A 17872-nucleotide genomic window follows, 5' to 3' on the forward strand; every position below is an offset into this window, starting at 1 on the left:
AAAACCAATAAAATTAATTAGCTGTAACATCAAAAAATGGGTGATTAAATTGTTTTAAGGTCAAAGATCATTTACCATCATTTAATAATCTCTGCTTTCCGTTTGTATTTGCATTTTCCATACTGTCCCAACTTTTCAAAGTTTGGGTTGTTCAACCGGTACACACTGCATACATTGTAAGATGAATGTACTCATTTATGTATATGAATCAGCATCAATCAACAGCATGCTCTCTATTAAATCCCACAGCTACTTTATTACTGAACTCACCTTGAACTCATTTAGGTTTACAAAACTAAATATTTTTAGTAACCAATGTGTTTGTTTTATTTATTTCAGTATAAAAATGATTCCTGAAAGTTCAGTGTAGTATAGCATGAAGCCCCCATTTCTTAGACTAATCATCACCCCTTAGAAACAGTATCTCACTTTCTCTTGGCAGCCCATTCTCATGCTGACACAACACTATTTGCTTCTTACAATCTGGAGCTCACTGGTTTACACAGCCTGAGTAAGACAATCCTAGAGGAAAGAATGAAGTGTTTCACACAGCAGAAGCAGCAGGCTAAGCAAAACGTCTGACCTTACAGTCAAGCATTTCTCCAGGCTGAGAAATAAAATGTACTTGTGCTGTGCACGCCTTTTGCCCAACAGTGCAGTCACGCCTTGTGCTCTTGTAAAGAGGATGACTTTGAACCACACAACCTTTCTTTGGTCTGCTGTGATAAGTACATTCTTTTGGGGAAATTTTGCCAGCATCACCATGCTGACGGCAGTGTAGCCGTGTGACTATAAACAACTTTCAGTTCCTGTAAAACAGGTTGGGACTGGTTTCAAGACAACAGATTCTAGCACATTTTTAAAATGCTGAACAATAACTCATACCCAGTATGACATTTTGGAATGCTAATTTACTGTATACCTGACATCTAGTGGCCCCCCTTATTTCTCCCACTTGCTCAGGTGAAGGTTTTCTCAAATTGTTTTTAATAGCCTGTGTTCACTTAGACTGCTGCCTCATCATGACAGAAAATCCCACCCTGCCACATGTGACTAAAATTCACTTCCACATACAGCAGCATCTCACCCCAATGACCAGAACAACTTGCATTTTTCTTCCCTCACTTTGAGCTATCTTTATAAGACAGTCTTTTGACACATGAAGAAATGCTCAAGGACAACAAATTACAGTATACTGCCTTTTTGACACAGAGATACCAGCTGAATTTGAACATTCGCCCTTTCTGACCCCCTAAAACCTTCATTTTAAAACATACAATTGGAAAGAAAGCAACAACTGGCGACTGACAAGTAGACTTTTGTCTTCTCTAGCACATGCACATCTAACACACTTTTGTCTGATAAACTAACAACAACAGCATGTACCATCGTAAGGAGCCTTGCAGCAGAAACTAGGGTACAGCTCGGTATGAAATGTACAAACCAAGTTCTGCATGTATTTGTAAGAGCTTTCCTCCAGGGACTCCATCCTATCTTCCCAAGCACATGCATGCTGGGTTAGCTGCAGGTTGTAAAATGGCACATTGTGTCTTGTGTGATCCCTGTGATGAGCTAGCCGTGGGGTTGGTTCCTGCTTTGTGTTTAAATCTGCTAAAATTGGCTCTGAAACTTGAACTGGATTAAGTATTTTACAACATGATAATCTGGTGGCAGACCAGATTAATGTAGTAAACAGTATCCACATAACAAGGGGCACAGTTCAGTAATTACAGTATGTGTAAATACAAGCTCCATCATCCATTCTCCATTTGCGTTCTGTTTCCATGTAGTTATTACATAGGCAGTTTCAATTATTGTTCATCAGACTTATGTTTTATCTATATCATATTTAAAAAGGAATGAATACTGTATAATAACAATAGAGATGTTTGCCCGACCATGAGCACCATAGGTCTAGATGCATTTAATCGAGGACCTCCTTAGTGTGTATAAGGATACCTACTTAAATATGACCTCACCACTCTTTAGTTCACATTGCACATCTTGTAGTTGAAGCAGTAGTAATATTGTCACATGTACAGAGTACAGTGAAATTCTTACTTGCATGTCTAAACAACATGCAACATGTCACTAGTGTCCCGCAAGTAAGAGAACTTAACCACACCCAGGGCCGAAAAAAAGGACAAAGAGTAGTAGAATGTTGTAAAGAACTCAAAAATGTTGGTGCGGTACACATGCACAGCAGGTTAGAGATAATGGAAGTACGAAAATTTCAAAGTCTCAAAATAAGGATAGGAAAGATCACATTAGCACAAACAAATGGAAATTATAACTCTGTGAAATAACAGAACAGCGAAAAGAGATTGAATATATTGTTCGGATTTAAACTTAAAGTTGGAGACTTGCAGATTGTCTAATTCGTGTTGCCAGCAAGAATTAAAAGAATCCAAAAATGTTGTTGAGGTATGAAGTCCCGTGAGACAGAAACTTTTAACATGAGATTCTTTCAAGTCCCGCTCTACTTACAACTGTTTTCAAACAAGACCATGGTCATCTAACCTCAGTCATGTGAATGTTTTTGCCAGACACACTTCCTGTGCACTCAGCTCTTATAAATTTTACCAGGACAATAATTTTATACATTCTAGATAACACGTCAACAACAAAGCGAAGAAGAAAGAGTATGGAGAAAGTCATTTTATTTATTAGACAGAAAGAAACAATATTCACTCACAGGCAGATATACGTTGCATTGTCACGATGAAAGTCCAAACACGGAATCAAAATTCAATGCGATCTTGAAGAACAGTTAATTCCAAATATCCATTCATCCATTATCCAACCTGCTATATCCTAACTACAAGGTCACGGAGTCTGCTGGAGCCAATCCCAGCCAACACAGGGCACAAGGCAGGAAATAAACCCTGGGCAGAGCGCCAGCCCACTGCAGAATTCCAAATATTGTTTTTACAAAAGTTTAAAAGGAAAAGTGAAAATAATGCATATGTATCAATTCACATGAAAATAACAATCTCCTTAAATTGTATATCCGGTAAACCAAATCCGGGGGTGGGCGAGTGAAGCGAGCATGGGGCAGAGCCCCCTAGTTTTTTTAAATAATAAAAACAAGCAGAATCTACTTTTCCCATTTTTGAAACCAAACTTATTTATTCCTTTTCAAGGGCATTTGGGGTTGCACTTTTGGTTAACAGTGAAACTATGGCATGGCTATGAAAACTGGAGGCAAGGTTTACTCCCACTACCCACTGTTGGATGTTCAAGTATGATGACTAGCCAGGCACAAAGGCGCTCTGCCAGAGTTAAACACACACGTGCTTGGCACTCCAGCTCCCTCTGTTAATGATTATTTCGATAACAGAAATGTTTACTATCAGTTGTTAACATTTATGGCACCTCTTCAAGTTACAAAGGTTATGTTTAATAAAATCACACAAAAAATAGTATCATTAAACTAGCAGACTTTGATCAGTTCTAACTCTGCACTCTTTTACAGTATAATGAGCCTTGCGTGGAATGAAAATTTGCTATCCCTCATATTGCTGGTGGGCATTACCTTAATACACTTACACTTTACCATTTATTTACAAAGTTCTAGGTCCAGTGACTCTGAAATGGACAAAGTGGACGCATTAAAATGGACAGATAATTAAATTCCTGTTAGATGGTCGAAGAACCGAATTGACATAAAAAAATATACAGACATATATACTGTGAACATACTGTGGTTTATATATTAGTACTATGTTATTTTGGATACTGTTTTAAGTCTTGTATACCAAGATGTTTTGCAATTTTTACTAAATGTTGTTTTGTGTGTTAACTGTTTATATTCAGGGCCTATAAATGGGTAGAGCAATATATACAACTAAAAAGAAGTGAGATGGGCAGACAACCAAAACTAAGAGTAATCTGGGCTACTAGCAGGATAGAATAGAGAGATGAATGACCAATGGAACAGAGAGAGAATTGGGATAATAGGATCTTTTCCCAGTCGTCTACTAATTGTGAAACCCACTGTGTCCAAATCTTTGACATATTCCATATTAGGCCAGACTCTTTTCCAAACACAAGTCAGGAACCAATCCCGAATGGAGTGCTACTTCACAGCAAGACACACTCACACTTACGAGACCATGTATAGTCATAAACTAATCTAACACACACCTCATTTTGCTTAGTCTATCCCAATACCTAACTGACATTGATCAGTCTATGAAGTGCAGCATCTTTCAAAATGAACACTGTGAGAAAGTGGTTAAGTAAAGGACAATTCCAACAATGCATTGACTTTACTTCACAAAGAAATCAATAATATGTGTAGTCAAAGCCAACAGGTCACAATGGCACATGATAAAGAATGACATCAGTAAAGGTGCAGGCATACATTTTGCATGTAAATGCTCTTTTTTTACAAAGACTTTTCATAATAATTATACTGTAAATTGTTAATTGTCCTAGATGGGTTTAATATTGAACCTTACTCTGTCCCATCCCATTCTTCACGACCACTCGAATTTTTATTTCTTGTTCCAAATGCATGAATAAAAACACCAAGGTTGAAACAAACACAGCGAGTCATTTTGTTGGGTAAGTGTGTAGGATTGCAAGAGGAACCAGAAGTAAGAGCACCCAGCTGAAGCAGCTTTTATGTAAAAGAGCAGTCCTAAAGCTGGAATTTCAGAAATCATTTCACAAGATCAGTGTGATTATTGGGTAATATGATGAGGCTCATTCAAAACATTTTATACTGTACAAGTTCTTTTATGCAAGGTTACCGAATTGTTAGTCATAATAACAATAATGAATGTGATCTATATGATGCCACACAGGCTGGACAGCCAGGAAAGGAAGCAGACCTGGAAGGAAGAGATGGATGGACAGCCTCTATAAAAGTAGAGATATCACTAGGGAACTGTTATTTCCCCAGCACGCTAGATGGCAGCAGTCCCGGATATCCACACCCAGTGGGAAGCCAGCTGGGCATGCCGAAAAATGTAATCTGGAAGGGCAACCCGACTGGGGTCACGAGATGCCGCAAGAGGGAGTTGTAGGGAAACAAGCTCCCTACTCTGATAATGGACTTCCGCGTGACCAGGAAGTACTTCCATCGGGCAATCACCCTGGCACCGGAAGTACTCCCGGGTCTGTAATAAAAGGGACCGTACTCCCTTATTCAGTTGAGTCAGAGCTGGGTGGTAGAGAGGCAACACTCGACTGGAGGAGGGGAGTGAAGTGGTGAGAGAGTATATTGTGGAGAGAGAAAGGCCAGTGTTTTGTGCTTTGTGCAATACTTTTTGGAGGTATTTAAAAAAAAAACCTTCATTTATTTGGATAAAGGACTTTCCTTTAGTGATCGTATCGGGGTTTGGGCAGGCTGTCACCTGGGTGTCCATCACAATATATATATATATATGTACAGTGCATAATTGTATGTATCAAACTATATATAGTATAGCATAGTTTTACTGTCAAATAAAGCAAAGAGTACACAACACATGTTTCGCCCTAATTCTGGGCTCATCAGGCGTACACACTCACTGCATCCCCTCTTGGGGATCGAACCACGGACGTCAGCGGCGAAGCCTCTTTACGTTGCGCCACGGTGTGTGGTTCGTTTATTTGACAGCATGTAGATCGGGGTAATCACATTCATGGCATTCGTAGTTTGAATCACAATCTGATTGTATGGGTGGGACCAAGTTGGTTACCTTGATTATATGTATGCATGCTTTTTGTGCATGTCTGCTTTTCTGTTCCGGGGAGAAATGCGAATATCATTGTACTCTGCATACATGACAAGAAACTTGAACTGGTTTGCAGCTACTGCTTAGATTCTGTGCAGCATTCTGTCCACTCACATGAGTCAATGGGTAAACTTGCTTTGTTTTTAGGAAGGATGAATCAGATCAGCTTCAAAGATGCAATTCATTTTTGTATAACATTCTTCACTGATCACGTGCTTACAGTAATAGAACTTATTTGCAAGTTTAATGCTTTACCAGCAAATTAACAACTCTGTGGCATGTGCATTTGTAAACATTAAACACACAGTAAAATAGAGTAATTTAATTTTCCATGATTTCAATCAAGTCATTTTCATTTTAGTTTGGGTATTTCCAGCTCTTAACGCTTTTGAAATCAAAAGGGTAGTCATTATGACACAGTGCTTACTACTATTGCCTTACAGCTCCAGACATTGCCTGTGACAGTACTTGTATGTTCTCATCATGCCAATATGGGTTTCCTTCCAAAGACTGGCATATTAGGCTGGGTGGCAACTCTGAATTGGCTTTCTGTGAGAGACTGCAAATTGGTTAATGAAAGAGTACAGTGACACCTGTCACATATGTCCTTGATGCAAATGGGAATTAGCACAACCATGAAGTGGATGTTGAGGACTCACACTGGTTGGGAGCATGCACTGACACAGCATGTTGCTGCACCCACCATGTGACGAGCCACCTCAAGATCCTAAATTAAAGCCCGAGTGCAGCCGTGCAAGGAGTGACACCTCGGCACCATGCTAGTTTGAATGTAATGGAACAGTGTGAGGATTTTTTACAGTGGTTGGAGTGCTAATTCTGCCACCAACCCTGAGTTCTCCCTACACGTTGTAGGACCTGCTGAGGAATAGAAACAACAGACCAGGTTGGTTGTCAGCCTCCAGATTTGGAAACACTGCCCCCATGTAGTGATTTTAACAAGAAGCACAGCTAGACAAAAAGATAAACATCACATTATGGCCAAAAATATAGACTGAAAGCATCCATTTACGTCTTAAATATGGGGTGCCTACCGCTGTTAGGTTAAAAAACACTGAAAATGTATGGGTAGATGACTAGATTCATGTTCAAGTTCAAATTTATTGCCAAATGGCCTGTATTTGATATAGCGCCATAGTTCAAGAACCCCCCTAGGCGCTTTACAACACAAAAAGTCATTCACCCATTCACACGCTGGTGATGATAAGCTACTTTGTAGCCACAGCTGCCCTGGGGCGCACTGACAGAGGCGAGGCTGCCGAACACTGGCGCCACCAATCCTTCTGACCACCACCAGCAGGCAAGGTAGGTTAAGTGTCTTGCCCAAGGACACAACAGCTGCATTCTCATGCCGGGAGCCAGGATTGAACCTGCGACCCTCCGATTGCTGGACAACCCGCTCTACCGACTGAGCTACTGCTGCCAAATGTTTGACAATAGTACTTCAATGTTCTTAACTGCAGGTATGCAGGTCTGGTAATAGTGACATCATTCCAACAACTAACAATGAATACAAACAAAAAAAATAAATACAATTTCACAAATGAAACGCATCATCAGACAATGTGAGACACAGGTACAGTATTTAAGAAATATCCAGGCAGTTGTCATTATGAATGGCTGTTGTGTAGCCATATGACCTGTGGGTAAATCTATCTATACATTTAGCAGTGCTAGTGTCAACGGTCCTGTACTCTTTGCCAGAACAGAGGAGGGAGAAATGTGACTGTGCAGTACAGCAAAGATCTTTAAGGTAGCATGTGATATACAGTATATGTCCTGGATGAAAGGGAGCTGTGTATCACAATATTCTGTGTCACCCTCACCTCCCTCTGTAGTTGTTTGTGGCCCTCAGCTGAGCAGGTGATCAACTTGGATGTTATGAGGTCAGTGAGGATAGACTCCACCGAGCACTTAATGAACATTTGGTGAACATACATGGAAATTTCCGACTTTTTCTCAGACATATGAGAAAGTACAATAATTGCTTTGATGTGCATTCTTAATGGTTTCAAGATATACTTTGCTTACTTCAAGTCTGCTTCAAGTCATCCATGACGGTAATTGAGAAAATGTAAAACTGCTTACCCTCTCCACGGCATCTTCTCTGATGTAGGTAAGAACGTGGTCAGCCTTGTGCTTCTGGAAATCTATGACCAGCTACCTGGTTTTACTGACATCAATGTACAGACTGTCATCTGTGCAACACTGCTTTACAGGCATGTCTATTCTCTATATGTTGGCGATCGGGTACATGACAGCAGTGTCAACATAAAATGTAACAATAGAATTGAATTGTAGGGTCAATGTGGCGGAAGTACTGTTTCTTATTTGAACATGCTGGGGTCTGCCAATTAGGAAGTCCACAATGTAGTTGTAGAGAGTTGGCTCTCACTCTCAAGTCTAGAAGCTTGCAGAGTAGGTTTGACAAAATTCTGAATGAGAAAAATGCAAAATGAGGAAAGACAGATTTTCATTCTGGATATAATTTATTTACTCCAAAAGTCAATTTTCAAGCTTTTTTTACTGTATCCAGGCATTTAATTAAAATCACTCAAGCCATATGGCCCAATGATTGAGGAAACAGATAGGAAACTACAAGGCTGGTGGCATCCTATTAAATCTTAAATCAAGTTACTCTTCTCCAACGGAATATCCAGCTATCCAATTTCTAATGAAGCTGCATAATGATTACTGTTTAAGACATACAATAGTTAATAATGTGTAATGATTTATACAGTTGAAAATAATTCTGAGTTTTAAAATATTTTATACTGTTCCCAAGTTCACTATTCCCTAAATATGAAGTATTAGTTGTAAGGATAAGCACTAGTGAGACCCTTAACAATCATCAGTTACCACGTGGATGAATTAAATAGATTGGACTGGCAAACTTTGTTGGGCCGAATGACCTATTCTTGTCCAGACTGTTCTAATGATAGTTCTGTTCTTGTTATTTAGCACTATTATGACGGTATATTTTACATTCATTTGTCTCCAGATATAACAAAGGGCGTTCAGAAAGGTTTTCAGTATGATAATGGTGAAAATGAATACAAATGTAAGAACTTGTTTAAGAATGGATACATTTATTTTCCATCAGTTAGTACCACTTGATGTTCCCAGATATACTCAAAGTGTGTTTGGACTTGTTTGCCAGTTGCAGGATTATCCAATGCTATCATTTTTTGCTTTCTTCTGGCTAGTACATATAAAGTTTATTTAAAGGTTGTGTGTGGTGGAGTTAACTCTGGCAGAGACTATACCATACCATACATTTCCAAACCCTGCTTAATCCTTTGCAGTGCTGCGGGAGGCTGGAGCCTATCCCGGCAAGCATGGGAACAAACCCTGGACAGGGTGCCAATCCAACATTGGTGAAATATAATATATAAAGGTAAACTGACAGTGACACTTCACATACTGTGTAACATATTACCTGAGATCTCTTATTTTCTAGCAAAACAAACTGGGATTAGTAACTTACAGTAACAACGATCAAACTTAAAATAATTCAAGATAAACAAATGCGATCCTAGCCGTTCCGAGGCTGAGCCCTCTTGTATTTGAGAAGATTGCACATTTTTCAAATGTCTAACTTTACTAAAAATAAAGCACCATAACCACGTCCTGCTCATCCGGTCCGATGCTTCAGTCCATTAACATTCATTACTATTAATCTGTACACTTTCGAAATGACACCATAATTACAGCGGCATGTATTTGCTTTATCACGCTGCCTCAGCTTTTGTTTTTCCCAGCTCGCCACACCCCGGCTCTTCCCGATATCTCAACAGAACAGTTGAACGAGAATAATGCGACTATCACACTAGCCGAAACACTCGTCAGCTGATACAGCAAACTATATTTAAATGTATATTATAGAAATGTAATGACGATTAAGCATGTCAAATTAGCGAACGCCGAAAATATTTGGTTTGTTTTCTATTGAACAGCCTGCTACGAAGGGAGGACGTCATACTCCTTCAACAGCCGTGTTGTTGAGCCAGCTTGTTTCAGCTTGAGCTAACAGCCCACCTTCTTCTATCGCTTATTGGTTGAGTCTTTGTTTTAGAGTAGCTGCTATTTGCTACTTGATTACCAGACTGACAGCACTGAAACTCCGCCCCCTGTGGGTAGCGGTATAAATAAAGGATTTCTTGCTTACGCTTCACTACCAGCTGGAGAGAGACGAGTTCTTGCTTCAACAGTGTTTGAACGGAACCCATCTGTCCGCAGCATTTTTTTTTTCACGCTCCAACTTACTCTTTTTGACTTTGTCTTTACATCTCGATCGCAAGTAAACCATCAAAATGGCATCCCAAATCCGCCAGAATTACCACAGCGACTGTGAGGCCGCCATCAATCGCATGATCAATATGGAGTTGACTGCGTATTACACCTACCTGTCCATGGTGAGTTGACCTCTAATCTTTGCTTTCGAGTACCGTCTTCCTGCAGGTTTTCTGGAAAGGGAACGCGGGAATCGGGGTAGAGGAGGGCGGTGACGTATTTTGTTTGCGCAGTGTGATGAAGGTCCTTGGCTAAAATTTTTTTTTCAGCCGAAGGATTGAAAATAAATTTCTCCCATTTGTAATACTGGCGGGGGTGGGGGACTTTTTTCGTATTGGGGTTTGGTGTTAAAGCTCATTTTAATTGAATTTGATGTATTGTCCTGCAGCGGTTTAACGAACGTGCATTCTCCGATATCGGACTTTGAAAAGCTAGCCCTTGTTTACAGGAGTAAACGAATAATTTTAAGTACAGTGTGGTGCTTTGTGTGTAGTTTCGTCAGACGTCCACCGGAGCCCCAAAAACCCTGAATTCGCCAATACATTAACATTATCTTCACGTGAATGTTGGTGTGAAGAAATTTTTAAACGAACTATAGCTAATATCAATTTGTTTTTGGTCCTTTTTTTTTTTTTTTTTAGGCTCACTATTTCAAGCGTGACGATGTGGCCCTGAAAGGCTTTGCCGAGTTTTTCAAGGAGCAGAGCGAAGAGGAACAAGAACATGCCAACAAGTTCATGGAGTTCCAGAACAAGCGGGGCGGCCGCATCTTCCTCCAGGATATTAAGGTTAGTAGGAATGTTTGGCTGCATTTAGTCGTAGTGCTTGTGTGTGGGTGGGTGGGTGTTAAAAATTTCGAAAGGCAAGTTCTCTCAACTGTCTATTTTTATAGAAACCTGAAAAAGATGAATGGGGCACTGGTTTGGAGGCCATGCAGGCTGCTCTGAAGCTGGAGAAAACTGTCAACCAGGCCCTACTGGATCTGCATAAGCTTGCTACTACCCATGTAGACCCTAATGTAAGTGTGTGTGGATCTAGATAAAATTAATATAGAAAGTATTGTGCCAGTGAGATGGGATTTAAGTGGCATAGTCCAACTGTACTGCTGAAAAACTTGGTAAATTTCCTTTGACCCCTTTTCTGTCTCTTCTCTTCCCCACCCAAATGTGCAGTCAGTTTTGAGAACTGAATATGCTATTAAATAGGGTCTGTTATTCAATCCATTTGACTAGTCTGTTAATGGCATGTGTTTTATAGATATTGAGTGTGTTTTTCTTCCTCTTTTTAGTTGTGTGACTTCTTGGAGACTCACTACTTGAATGAACAGGTTGAAGCTATTAAGAAGCTGGGTGACCACATCACCAACTTGACCAAGACTGGAGCCAATAACAGCGGGCTTGCAGAGTACTTGTTTGACAAGCTTACTCTGAAGGAGAGCAGCTAAACCAACTTAACTCCTAAAAATCATTGGAGTGGTGGCTTGGCCTCTAAGCAATGTGCAAGTCTTAAAAGGCCTAAATAAAAGTTGTTGAGCATTTTTGTGTGTGTGGTTTTAATATTCTGGAATTTTATGGGTGGTGGGAACAGCCCCCAGTCCTTTTAACTGGGTAGGAACAAGGGACTGTGGAAAATGTGTGTTAAGATCTTAGTTTTTCAAATAGATAAAAGAAACCTGTCTTGCCCTGATGTAATGAGTTTAATCCCTGCCATAACTGGGCCATTTGGTACCAAATTCCTCAAAGTGGCTTCAGTGTTTTGTTTTTTTAGTGTAATTGCTAAACAGATTAACTTTCAAGACCTCCTAACAGTCCCTATGCTGCATTCCATTTCTTTCATGCACTATACCACCCATCCAGTTGGCCGAAGTAACTATTGCACAACCTTCCTGATTGTGGGTGTTTTTTTTCCCCCCCCTAACACACATTATGCTTGGTGTACACCATAGGCTGTTTCCAGTAGCTTGGCTCCCTTTCTCTGGGGTGTGGTGTCAGGCTAGATAGGTTACAGACAAGCACAAAAACTAATACAGGACTTAACCACTTATTGGTGAAGTAATATTCTGAAATGTATTGATCATTTGGAAGGTTCAATGAAGATGCTGCCTTTTGCTTGGCTTTTTTTAAAAAAAAAAAATTGTGGTGTGACCCTCTTGTATGTATACCCTAAAGTATAATCATAGTAATTTTAAATAGGTGATATTTCAATTGAGCTAAAGGTTTGACCGAAAGTGCCACGTCTCCAAAATTGTGGTCCCTGTTAACAGATGACATAACTAGTGCCAGATCCGTGTGTCAACGGGAAGAGGGAGATTCGCTTGGACTGTTAAATTGCAGGTACTGCAGTCTGTTCCCAGAAATATTTCTTCTACAGTTAAGCAGAACATTTTAGCTTGAAATGGCTGGCTGCACTGGACATGCAAGACTTTAACAGAAACAGTTCCCCTGTAACTGGATATAAACAGAAGTCCAAAATTAACGTGGCACATGTACTAATGCGTTCAAGTAGGCAGCAATTGCCACACAGTTAAAAATTGGGAGTGGTGGGTATTGTGTAAGCTGCATCTAATTATTTTTATAATCTGATTTTACTTTGATTAATTGGAATAAAAATTGTTACATTCTCCACTGATTTAAGAGTTCAAACTACAGTACACACCAAGAAAAAAAATATGCACTGTGAAAAACACTTATGGGCAATTTTTTTTTTTTTTTTGGAGTAAGAGAACCAATTTTGTCATATTAAATTTGTTCCAACAGTGGCTTAAAAAACAAACTAGCTGAAAATGCTGCATCGGTAAGTTTAAAAACAAGACTAAATTGTGTGACCAGCGATGTAAAATGGTTTCACGAGAGTTTTGCAATGCAAGAATGTAACCATGTGCACATGTCCTTGGCTAAGGTTAGAACTCTTCTTTTGAATTTTTGTTGCCTGTGTGGAGTTTGCATGTTCTCCCTGTGTCTGCGTGGGTTTCCTCCCACAGTCCAAAGACATGCAGGTTAGGTGCATTGGCAATTCCAAATTGTCCCGTGTGTGTGCGCGCCATGTGTTGGGCTGGCACCCTGCCTGGGGTTGGTTTCCTGCCTTGCACTCTGTGTTGGCTGGGATTGGCTCCAGCAGACCCACGTGACTCTTTAGTTAGGATATAGTGGGTTGGATAATGGATGGATGGTTGTTGCCTGTAACTGAAAAGAGATATTCAGATGGGATGCATACCTGTAGGTAGGTCTTTGCAAGCCTGGCCCGAATAGGGTATCTAACCTTGTTAGTCTTCCACCTTTGTAAAGGATTTTTTTTTTGTTTGGCAGCTAGTTTCCAACCAAGTTATGCCAGGATCATGTTTCTTAAAACTTGTTCATGGATTTCTTCAACTTTCAAATCCGTGTTAACTTCCTCATTGCGGTTTCCCAATTCAAGGAGTTGAGTCAAGTAAAGTGACAGTGACCACAGTTGAAGGTCCAGCAGCTGTGTTACTGGTGGAGGTGCTGACCGCACAGGTTTTGTCTCAATGACCCTGTTAGTGACCCATTTCCGTTTTCACTTTAGCTTACACATGGAACACTAGCTCAGGTATCAAAAGTATCCGTTTTCTAAATCTAGGGTCCAGTGAAGTAGCGAGGACTGCTGTGTTTGGTGCAGAGTCTAAAAATGTGGCTTCCTTCTGCCATCTTTGCATTGCAGTTGTCTCCAGCACACCACCCATTAAGGATTTCATGAGCCCTGTTACAAGTGGGACTATTGAAGAAATTGTAGGATGTTTCTCTCCATTTAAAAACACAGTAGCACATTCAAACCATTTAAGAGCAACAGAAAGCTCTTCAAGCAGGGTCCATTTCATAGCTTTTAAGTCAAGGTATTTCTTGTCTGTGTGTGTGACAGTAGGGTCACTATGATGAGTGGTCCATGGCATTGTACAAGTTTTACATAGGTAATCACATCCTTGGAAGTGTGGGCTGCAATCAGGTGCGGGTGTATGTGAGTGTGCTTTATTCCGTGGCTGATTGTGGTGCATGGCTGATCATGCATACATACATGTGCAAAAGCAAGCAGCAGTCAGGTACCTCATTCACACCTCCGAGATGGTGGCATATCACACCCATAACAAGAAGTTCAGAGAAAAGGAGCCTGCACGGGATAAGAAGGGAAGAAAGAAAAGAACGGAGGTTAATGTGAGTAAAAGAAAGAGAGCGATAGGCAGTATCAAGAAAGCCAATGCAATTATGAACAGAGGCTTGTGGCCGGGAGTGATCCCCAGTGTGAGGAAAATGTGGCTGAAGAAGATGCGCTTCCCTTTATCAATGTTGGGGAATAGGAGTGGCCTGTTGTTGGGTGTTTCCTGCAAACAATGATTGCTGTTGCCACTTGACTGATAATCATGTAATTAGAAGAGCTTAATTGTTTCTATAACAGAAACGTTTACAATCAGTTTACCCTGACAAAGTGCATGCAGAAAATGGACTGATAATTATATATTGCTATTAGATGGTCGAAACACCAAATTGACATAATGTAAAAAAAATAAAATCTGCAGATATACATGTTGTGAACATGCTACAGTGTATATAGTACTATGTTATTTTGGATGCTGTTTTGAGTCTTGTATACCATGATGTTTTGCATTTTTTACTAAATGTTGTTTTGTGTCTTAACTGTTTATACTCAGGGCCTAAAAAGGGTAGAGCACTATACAGTATACAACTAAAAAGAACTGAGACGGCCAGACATCCAAAGCTCATTTTCATTTCTAGGCAACTAGCTGGATAGGACAGAGAGATGAATGACCAATGGAGCAAAAAGAGAATTGGGATAATGGGATCTTTTCTCAGTCATCTCCGTCAATTGTGGAACCGACTGTGTCCAAATCATTGACACAATGGGCCAGAGCTTTTGCCAAGCAGCATCCAGCACAAGGCAAGGACCAGTCCCGGATGGAGTGCCACTTCACAGCAAGACACTCTCACCTATATAAAACCACGTACAGTCACAAATTAACCTAACAAACACATCATTTTGCTTGGTTTATCCAAAACCCTAAGTGAGATTGATCAATCTATGAAGTGCAGCATCCTTCCAAATGAACATTGCCAGAAAGTGGTTAAGAGCATTACAGTTAAGGACAAATCCAACAATGCATTCACTTTACTTCAAAAATGAAATCAAGAATACTTGCAGTCAAAGCCAACAAGTCACAATGGCACAGGCTAGAGAATGGCAACAGTAAAGTTGCAGGCATATATTTTGCATTCAATTTTTTTAAAGAGCTTTCATAAAAAGTTTCAAAGGGTGTTAATTGTCCAAGGTGGGTTTAATACTGAACCTTATACTGTCCCATCCCATTCTTCACAATCCCTCTAATTACTATTTCTTATTCCAATCACCATAATCAGCTTGAATCACATACGTGCATGGATGAAGCCACCAGGTTGAAATAAACACAGGGAGTCATTCTGTTGGGGAAGTGCATGGGATTGCAAAAGGAACCAGAAGTAAGAGCAACCAGCCGAAGCAGCTTTTATGTAAAAGAGCAGTCCTAAGGCTGGAAGATCAGAGATCATTTCACAAGATCAGTGTAATTATTAAGTAATATGATGAGGCTCATTCATAATATTAAATACTGTACAAGTTCTTTCATGCAATGTTGCCAAATAGCTAGACAAAATAACAGCAATGTACGTGATCTATATTTATATTATCACACACATGTGCTTGGGAGACAACCTGAAGGCTTATCTAATGGTAACTCCACCCCGAGTGGGGGATTGGCACTGTTGCCTAATGCTTCTCCTCCTTTCTCCCCTACAGATCAGACGAATGGCGATCCCAATAATGTCACTTCCAAGTCTTGGTTTCCTGGCCCCACTCTTTCCAGTCTGGCTTCTTCTTAAGGGGAGCCATCACCATTTTGAATCAGTCTATTGTTTGAGTATGCTGTGTAAAGATGATTTGCAAATTTGATATCCTTTGTTGCTTTTATCTAACAATTACAAAAAGTTGGGACGCTGTGTGAAATATAAATAAAAACAGAATGCAATGTTTTGCAAATTGTATAAACTCATATTTTACTCACAATAGAATATCAAATGTATAAACTGAGAAAATGTACCATTTTAAGAAAAGAATAAGGTCATTTTGAATTTGAAGTCAGCAACGCATCTCAAAAAAGCTGGGACAGGGCCATATTTACCACTGAGTAGCATCCCCTCTTCTTTTAACAACAGTCTGTAAACATCTGGGACCTGAGGAGATCAGTTGCTGGTACTTTTGGGAGAGGAATGTTGTCCAATTCTTGTCTGGATATAGGCTTCTAGCTGCTCAACAGTCCTGGGCCATCTGTCAAATTTTTCACTTCATGATGTGCCAAATGTTTTCAATTGGTGAAAGGTCTGGACTGCAGGCAGACCAATTCAGTACCCAAACTCTTCTACCATGAAGCTGTACTGTTGTAATAAATACATTATGCAATTTAGCATTGTCTTGCTGAAATATGCAAGGCCTTCCCTAAAAAAAGATGTTGTCTGGATGGGAGCATATTTTGCTCTAAAACCAGTATATACCTTTCAGCATTGATGGTGCCTTTCCAGAAGTTCAGGCAAATGCACCCCCATACTAACAGAGATGTAGGCTTTTGAACTAAGCGTTGATAACAAGCCTGATGTTCCCCCCCCCTCTTTAGTTTGCATATATACATTTTATGTGTGTGTTTCTTCTTGTTGGTATTGCTGTCACCATCGTGGGGAGACATGAATATCATTGTACTCTGCATACATGACAAGACCCTTGAACTTTGTGGTTTGCAGCTACTGCTTAGATTTTGTGCAGCATTCTGTCCAATCATATGAGTCAATGGGTAAACTTGCTGTTTTTGGGAAGGATGAATCAGATCAGCTTCAAAGATGCAATTCATTTTTGTATAACACTCTTCACTGAGCACAGGCTTACAGCGATAGAACTTATTTGCAGCTTTAATGCTTTAACAGCAAATAATCAACTCTATGGCATGTGCATTTGTAAACATATAAACTACATAAAATACACAGTAAAACAGAATAATTTCATTTGCATAGTTTCAATTAAGTTTCAATTAAGGCGGAGTGGTGGCTCTGAGGCTAGAGATCTGCACTGGCAATTGGAAGGTTGCTGGTTCAAATCCCGTAAATGCCAAAAAGGGACTCTGCTCTGTTGGGCCCTTCAGCAAGGACCTTAATCTGCAACTGCTGAGTGCTTTGAGTAACTGATAAAAAAGAGCTATATAAATGTAATGAATTATTAAGTCATTTTAATTTTAGTTTGTGTACTTTTAGCTGTTATACATTTGAACTCAAAAGGACAGACACTATGACACAGTGGTTAGTACTGTTGACTTAAAGCTTCAGACATTGCCTGTGACAGTACTTATATGTTCTCATCATGCCAATATGGGTTTCCTTCCAAAGACTGGCTTGTTTTTGCTGGCTGGAAACTCTGAATTGACTTTCTATGGGTGACTGCAAGTTTGTTAATGAAAGTGTCCAGTGACAACTGTCATATTTGTGGGTTGGCTCCTGCTTATGTTCTTGATGCTGAATAAATTGGTTAGAAAATGCATAGGTAGATGACTAGATTCATGTTCCAGTTCAAATTTATTGTCAAGTGTTTGACAATAGTACTTCAATGTTCTTAACTGCAGGTCACCCACAGACTGGTAATAGTGGCACCATCCCAACAACTAACAATGAATACAAACAAAAAAAATAAATACAATTTCACAAATGAAACGCATCATCAGACAATGTGAGACACAGGTACAGTATTTAAGAAATATCCAGGCAGTTGTCAATATGAATGGCTGTTGTGTAGCC

General features: G+C 39.9%; 1 protein-coding gene across 1 annotated transcript; it reads left to right on the top strand.

The window, feature by feature from the left end:
- Positions 1–9907: 9907 nt before the first annotated feature.
- Positions 9908–11574, top strand: LOC120541873 (ferritin, middle subunit-like). Its single transcript, XM_039773805.1, has 4 exons — positions 9908–10159; positions 10679–10825; positions 10930–11055; positions 11326–11574. Exons 1-4 carry the CDS (start codon positions 10058–10060, stop codon positions 11479–11481), a joined length of 531 nt encoding a protein of 176 aa, XP_039629739.1. The 5' UTR covers positions 9908–10057; the 3' UTR covers positions 11482–11574.
- Positions 11575–17872: the final 6298 nt, after the last annotated feature.

Source organism: Polypterus senegalus, chromosome 13, assembly GCF_016835505.1.
Source record: "Polypterus senegalus isolate Bchr_013 chromosome 13, ASM1683550v1, whole genome shotgun sequence".
In the NCBI taxonomy this organism is placed as follows: Eukaryota; Metazoa; Chordata; class Cladistia; order Polypteriformes; family Polypteridae; genus Polypterus; species Polypterus senegalus.

What these genes read in the sequence shown, in the direction of transcription:
- LOC120541873 (XM_039773805.1), top strand. Translation starts at nt 10,058, where the DNA reads ATGGCATCCCAAATCCGCCAGAATTACCACAGCGACTGTGAGGCCGCC. An exon ending in TCTTCCTCCAGGATATTAAG is followed by an intron (nt 10,826 to 10,929) that starts GTTAGTAGGAAT and finishes CTATTTTTATAG; the next exon opens with AAACCTGAAAAAGATGAATG. An exon ending in CTACCCATGTAGACCCTAAT is followed by an intron (nt 11,056 to 11,325) that starts GTAAGTGTGTGT and finishes TCCTCTTTTTAG; the next exon opens with TTGTGTGACTTCTTGGAGAC.